The sequence below is a fragment of the Oncorhynchus clarkii genome, chromosome 27 (genome assembly GCF_045791955.1).
Source record: "Oncorhynchus clarkii lewisi isolate Uvic-CL-2024 chromosome 27, UVic_Ocla_1.0, whole genome shotgun sequence".
In the NCBI taxonomy this organism is placed as follows: domain Eukaryota; kingdom Metazoa; phylum Chordata; class Actinopteri; order Salmoniformes; family Salmonidae; genus Oncorhynchus; species Oncorhynchus clarkii.
In genome coordinates, this window is record NC_092173.1 from 27,594,165 (window position 1) to 27,601,845 (window position 7,681).

The window sequence follows — 7,681 nt, forward strand, 5'->3', positions numbered from 1 at the left end:
AGTATTCACACCCCTTGACTTTTTCCACATTTTGTTGTTTCAGCCTGAATTTAAAATGGATTCCATTTAGATCGTCACTGGCCTACACACAAAATACCCATGTCAGTAGAATGTTTTTTACAAATGTAATTAAAAATGAAAAGCTGAAATGTCTTCAACCCTAAATACATTCAGGAGTAAAAAGTGCTTAAGTCACATGGACTCAATCCAGGTGTGCAAAGCTCTTAAACTCACCCAGAAAGATGCTGATAAAGGTGATTCTAACAAGTAAATTTGATTTATGTATTTCATTTTCAATAAATTTGCAAACATTTCTAAAAACATGTTTTCACTTTCATGGGGTATTGCGTGTAAAAATCTATTTAATCCAGCCTGTAACACAATGTGGAATAAAAAGAGGGGTATGAATATTTTCTGAAGGCACTGTATGTTATATTACTGGCCCATGCCAGTAACTAACACCATTGTAGATCTCTGTTATACTGACATTATTTCCCCTCAATTATGGAGTGAGGCGACAGGTAGCCTAGTGGTTCGAGCGTTGGGCCAGTAACCAGAAGGTTGCAAGATTAAATCCCTGAGCTGACAAGGTAAAAATCTGTCGTTCTGCCGCTGAACAAGGCCACTGTTCCCCGATAGGCTGTCATTGTAAATAAGAATTTGTTCTCAACTGACCTGCCTAGTTAAAAAAATATAATAATTAAATGGTGATGTTACCACATTGCTGAATAAGCTAGTGATGATGCTAACTGGATTTTACAAGATTTTAGCACTCAGTGTTCTGGGAACATGATCACAAATGTCCTTTTTACCTTCCACCTGTATTAGAAAGTCAGTCTGTCATGGGATGCATCTGAATGTTGATATTTTACCTTACTTCAATGGCAATGTCTGTCTGAATGGATTTGTTCGTAATAAAGCTCATAAAGAAAATACAATTTCACGACAAATTCAATAATGGTATTCAATAATGGAAATTCTGAATGTTTTGTTGAAAAGCAGCATGTAGCACAAGCAGATATCTAATGGGGCCATATGAGAGGGGTGCTTTGAAGAATATAAGCAAAACGTGCAGTACAAAAATCTTAAATTACGTACTCAGAAATTCCTATAGCACAACACTACAGAGAACTGCAATCAGTACATTATCTGAGGCATGTTCAACAAGGAATGCATACAGTATTTACAGTTGTCCGCTGCATCAGCCCTGACTAGACTGGTATTTTGGAATGTACATTCCCTACATGAGATAATTAGAATTTACTAATAGTAGTAAATTATCAACCAACATGTTTGTTCTCCAATGCCATGGGCTCTAACAGCCATTACTCTACAACCAGCGGTCTTGTGGCACACGGTAGCACGCACCATAAGCCTTGGGTCTTTTTATGGCACTTACAATAAGTACTTCTATATACAGGTAGCTTAGTGGTTAAGAGTGTTGGGCCTGTAACCAAAGGGCTCTGGTTTGAATCCCCGAGCCGACAAGGTGAAAATTGTCGACATGCCCTTGAGCAAGGTGCTTAATCCTAATTGCTCCTGTAAATCACTCTTATCCAGAGTGTCTGCTGAAGTACTACATTTCAGACCGTGTACTCTGTGATTCTTATAATTCAATTTCACCAGAATGATGATGCTGGCTAACAAGTTCTAACATTTTCAAAGTGCAATATTTAGCCTAAGTTGGTATGCACCTTATTTTGACAATTCATCAGTTATCCAATACAATACCGACATCTCGCTAAGCTGAACATAGTAGCTTTACATTCAAGCAGTAGCCTAACAATATGTGCAAACATATTTGGTCTAAAACTCTAATAGAATACTGCCCTAGTCAATATGACTGGTGGTAGTTCATATCAGGTGACTTAAAAGCACAGTACAGCTCCACACAACCACAGCAGCTCTCTGAAAAGGCACAAGTGTGTTGTCATCCGCTGAAAAACAAATACTCCTAATGTGCTGTACCCCCCCACCCCCACCCCCATGCAGTACAAACACGCTCGCACACATGCACAGACATACACTATAAATAAATAAATAGCTAAAGGTGTCTTGGCTGGTCACAGTTCTGTAGAAATAAAGGTTGTTCCCTGAATTCAATACCATTTCAATCTACCACAGTTGGTCCAATAAATTGGGCCAGCAGTAAACAAGTGATGGTGTAATTTGAGTTTCTCTGTGAAAATATATTCCAGTATCTATTATTAGAGCTGAAGAAGATCATATTTTAACCTCATAGGACTATTGCACACGTGGTGAAGATGGAGAAGGACAATTAACAGTTCAAATGCAGACCATCCTTTAATATGGCAAGTCTGTCTGGTGGCATCCTTATGTCCATTACCACCTCTCTAGACTAGATCAATTGAAGTTGGTCTTGCGGAGGTGTCTGTTGGGGATCTCTATAGCGCTGACCTGTAGGGGCCAGGAGCCCCCCATGATGCCAGCCTGGATGGCCACCCCGGTCACCACTGCCAAGTCTGGGTCCACTGAGGTGTTGGGCTCCTTCCCAAAGTATTCACTGATCAGCTTCCTGATCCTAGGGATGCGGGTGGAGCCTCCCACCAGAACTATCTCATCCACCTCCTCCTTCCCCAGGTGGCCCTCGGACAGCACTGTCTCTACAGGTGCCAGAACCTTCTGAAAGAGGTCGTCGTTCAACTCTTCAAACAGCTCACGGGTGATGACTGCTTGGAAGATGACTGGGATTGGGTCCTTGGCGGGCCCCTGTGGTGGTTTCTTGGGGTCCCCTTGGGGCTCCAGGTGCAGGGGTACCCTGAGGTGGGCACTGCGCTGCAGGGTGAGGTTGAGTTTGGCAATCTCCACGGCCTGGCGGAGGCGGTGGATGTCCTCTTTGAGGGTGGGGGGAACGCCGTACTGCTGGCGAACCCTCTCCATGGTGTACTGGAGCAGCCTCTGGCTGAAGTCCTGCCCCCCCAGCTTGTTGTTACCTAGGAAACAAGGGTCATTCTGAGTCCAATAATACTATTAATATGTTAGTAGTATTGGGATAAATTCCATTTAAATTCATTATCATGTATGGTTTGAATTAGTTGTGCCAATATTAAATGGTCCTCCAACTATACTGAACAAAAATATAAATTTAACATAGTGTTGTTGGTCCCTTGTTTTATGAGCTGAAATAAAAGATCCCAGAAATGTTACATATGCACAAAAAGCTTATTTCATTCCAATTTTGTTTACATCATTGTTAGTGAGCATTTCTCCTTTGCCAAGATAATACATCCACCTTACAGGTGTGGAATATCAAGAAGGTGATTAAAGAGCATGATCATTACACAGGGGCATCTTGTGCTGGGGACAGACAAAGGCCACTCTAAAATGTGCAGTTTTGGCACACAACACAATGCCACAGATCTCTCATGTTTTGAGTGAGCGTGCAATTGGCTTGCTGACTGCAGGAATGTCCACCAGAGCTGCTGCCAGATAATTTAATGTTAATTTCTCTACCATAAGCCGCCTCTAACGTCATTTTAGAGAATTTGGCAATACGTCCAACCGGCCTCACAACTGCAGACCACGTGTAACCACAACAGCCAGCTTCCTTACCTGCGGGATCATCTGAGACCAGCCACCCAGACAGCTGATGAAACAGGAATATTTATGTCTGTAATAATGTTCTTTTGTGGGGAAAAACATTCTGATTGGCTGCGCCCCTTGCCAGTCATGTGAAATCCATAGAGTAGGGCCTAAAGAATTGATTACAATTCATTGATTTCCTGATATGAACTGTAATCGTTGAAATTGTTGTGTTTATATTTTTGTTCAGTATACAATATGGCAAATGTTCCACTTGTACTGCCCAATTGTACTGCCCACTCTTATCCAGAGTGACTTACAGGAGCAATTATGGTTAAGTGCCTTGCTCAAGGGCACATAGACAGATTTTTCACCTAGTCGGCTAGGTGTTGTGATTACTCGTGGTCTGCCACCCTACCTACCAGAAGAGAGATGAAAGTGACACCAACTAAACCATGCGTAACTACAACATGACAAGGAGTTGATTATAGTGTCCTACCTGCCATGGCTCTGGTGAGGAACATGCCCCCTTGTTTATTGAGCAGAGAGATGTCCAGCGTTCCTCCTCCCAGGTCTACCACCAGTACGTTGAACACGTCCACCTTGTGTAACCCATACGCCATCGCTGCAGCCGTGGGCTCGTTGATCACACGCAAGATGTCCAGTCCTGTGTGGTGTAAACAGAACAATCATATGTTAGTTACAGTTCTTACAGTGGGTAGTGTAGATTTGGTCACATCTCTGAATTGGCTGTCCAATATTCTACTCATGCTCTCTCTGTCTATAGAATAAGTAGCACAGTTATGGGCATAGAGCAAACACCTAATTACATCAGGGATTGACATTAAAGTCTAAGGTACATGCCCACCAGAATTGTTTAATTAGCTTTTTACATGCAGAAGTGTTATATATTGCCTGCCTTTCACCTACACATAGGAGAGGAATCAAAGATCAGTAATCAAATGATTTGTAATCAGTAAAAAAAATACAAAAATAGAACGAGCTCAGCTCACCTAAAACTATCTGTCTTTCACTTACACAATGTGGAGGAACCAGAAAGATCCGTTTTAAGATGGGAATTGTTTTCACTTATACAACAACAAAAAAACACCTCAGAGCAGGTTCAACTTGGATGACTGCTCAGTTTACTTGCCCCTTCATGTCAATCCCTGTATGATTAACTGTTTCTTAATGAGAACACAATAAAAACCTAAACAGTGTAAGTAATTCCTGTAGCAGTGTTAACACATCAAATCAGATATTGTATGACTGTTGATACAGTTTTGCCAGACAGAGACTGACCGGCCAGGTTGGCAGCCCTGATGGTGTAGTTCCTCTGTCTATCATCAAACTCAGCAGGGACAGAGATAACAGCCCTCTTGATGGGGACACCCAGGTGACGCTCCGCCATCTTCCTCATCTTCAGCAGCAGCCGAGAACCAATGAACTCGGGAGTAACTGTGAACGTCTGGTTGGTGGTGACCAAGAACTCTGCACTGCCATTGTTATTTATCACCTGAAAGACAGGTATGTTATTACAAATGAAAGACAGCTGTCATTGATATAGCATATTTATACACCTGCAATCACACAGCTTATGCAGCCAAATGCTAATGCTGTATTCAATCATTTTCACTGTGGTGTATTGACTGTCAAAGTAACTAAAGGAGTATGTACTGTACAGTTGAAGTAGGAAGTTTACATACACTTAGGTTGGAGTCATTAAAACTTGTTTTTCAACCACTCCACATTTCTTGTTAACAAACTATAGTTTTGGAAAGTCGGTTAGGACATCTACTTTGTGCATTACACAAGTAATTTCCCAGGCAATTGTTTACATACACTAAGTTGACAGTGCCTTTAAACAGCTTGGAAAATTCCCGAAAATGATGTCATGCCTTTAGAAGCTTCTGATAGGATAATTGACATCATTTGAGTCAATTGGAGGTGTACCTGTGGATGTATTTCAAGGCCTACCTTCAAACTTAGTGCCTCTTTGCTTGACATCATGGGACAATCAAAAGAAATCAGCCAAGACCTCAGAAAAATAATTGTAGATCTCCACAAGTCTGGTTCATCCTTGGGAGCAATTTCCAAATACCTGAAGGTACCACATTCATCTGTACAAACAATAGTACGCAAGTATAAACACCGTGGGACCACGCAGCCATCATACCGCTCAGGAAGAGAGATGAACGTACTTTGGTGCGAAAAGTGCAAATCAATCCCAGAACAGCAAAGTACCTTGTGAAGATGCTGGAGGAAACAGGTACAAAAGTCTCTATATCCACAGTAAAACGAGTCCTATATCGACACAACCTGAAAGGCAGCTCAGCAAACAAGAAGCCACTGCTCCAAAACCACCATAAAAAAGCCAGACTACGGTTTGCAACTGCACATGGGGACAAAGATCGTACTTTTTGTAGAAATGTCCTCTGGTCTGATCAAACAAAAATAGAACTGTTTGGCCATAATGACCATCGTTATGTTTGGAGGAAAAAGGGGGAGGCTTGCAAGCCGAAGAACATAATCCCAACCGTGAAGCACGGGGGTGGCAGCATCATGCTGTAGGGGTGCTTTGCTGCAGGAGGGACTGGTGCACTTCACAAAATAGATGGCAACATGAGGAAGGAAAATTATGTGGATATATTGAAGCACATCTCAAGACATCAGTCAGGAAGTTAAAGCTTGGTCGCAAACGGGTCTTCCAGATGGACAATGACCCCAAGCATACTTTCAAAGTTGTGGCAAAATGGCTTAAGGACAACAAAGTCAAGGTGGAGTGGCCATCACAAAACCCTGACCTCAATCCTATAGAAAATTTGTGCACAGAACTGAAAAAGCGTGTGCGAGCAAGGAGACCTACAAACCTGACTCAGTTACACCAGCTCTGTCAGAAGAAATGGGCCAAAATTCACCCAACTTATTGTGGGAAGTTTGTGGAAGGCTACCCGAAACGTTTGACCCAAGTTAAACAATTTAAAGGCAATGCTACCAAATACTAATTGAGTGTATGTAAACTTCTGACCCACTGGTAATGTGATGAAAGAAATAAAAGCTGAAATAAATGACTCTCTACTATTATTCTGACATTTCACATTCTTAAAATTAAGTGGTGATCCTAACTGACCTAAAACAGGGAATTTTTACTAGGATTAAATGTCAGAAATTGTGAAAACTGAGATTAAATGTATTTGGCTAAAGTGTATGTAAACTTCCGACTTCGACGGTATGTACTGTACCTTGAATGGATAGCGATCACTTTCCTGCTCAAGGAGATCTTGTTCGAATATCTTTCCAATAAACCGCTTGGCATCATAGATGGTGTTTTGAGGATTGTTGTCGGCCAGATCCTGACCCTCGTAACCGGCGAGAACTTCGGTAGGGGTGAACGACACCGCACTAGGGATGCTCTTCCGCCCCTTCTCATCCCCTATCACCTCCACATCCCCGGTACCCGGGTGGAATACTCCCACTGAGCAGAAAGTGGTCCCCAGATCTAGGCCGATTACTTTTGGTTTCGGTGGAGGCAGATAATGTTGGCCCAGATAGCCAGCTAGAAAAAGAGCCAGAATGACCGATCCTGCGACATGGAAGATATAGAAAAAGACGTGGGTTTAGGTATGGATGTTGTTTACGTAGCTAGCTCGTAATTAACCTACTTATTTACATATTCACTCAGCGTTGACAGTTTGACACATTTTCAGCTAATTGACTACTACTAATTATTTAGGTAGCAACTAACATGCTTGTCAGCCCACTTGCTAGCTAGCTAAACAGCTGGTTGCACAACAACAAGCACACGTTAACGGTTAAATCTTACTTACCGATCATAGACATTTCCCCAGCCATTGTCAAGTACTGATCCCCCCCGAACTGAGACGTAGTAAAACGTAATCTAGGTTAATATGTTGTCACAGTTTGACGGTCGTCACTAGTTACCACAGCCACTAAGTCATAAACCCCGCCTATTTGTAACATGTATCATCTTAAAATGTGATTTTAAACCTAACCCTTAGCCACACCGCTAACCGTATGACTAACCATATCCTTAAATTAAGACCAAAAATACATTTAATGTTATCATGAATTTTTACGATATATGATTTTGTGACTGTGGTAACTAGTAGAAACTTCT

General features: G+C 41.9%; 1 protein-coding gene across 1 annotated transcript; it reads right to left on the bottom strand.

Moving 5' to 3' along the window:
- Positions 1–272: 272 nt before the first annotated feature.
- Positions 273–7,495, bottom strand: LOC139385601 (heat shock 70 kDa protein 13-like). Its single transcript, XM_071130807.1, has 5 exons — positions 7,371–7,495; positions 6,786–7,126; positions 4,846–5,059; positions 4,043–4,210; positions 273–2,954 (listed from the first exon to the last, which is right to left on the bottom strand). Exons 1-5 carry the CDS (start codon positions 7,393–7,395, stop codon positions 2,365–2,367), a joined length of 1,338 nt encoding a protein of 445 aa, XP_070986908.1. The 5' UTR covers positions 7,396–7,495; the 3' UTR covers positions 273–2,364.
- Between the last annotated feature and the right edge of the window lie 186 nt (positions 7,496–7,681).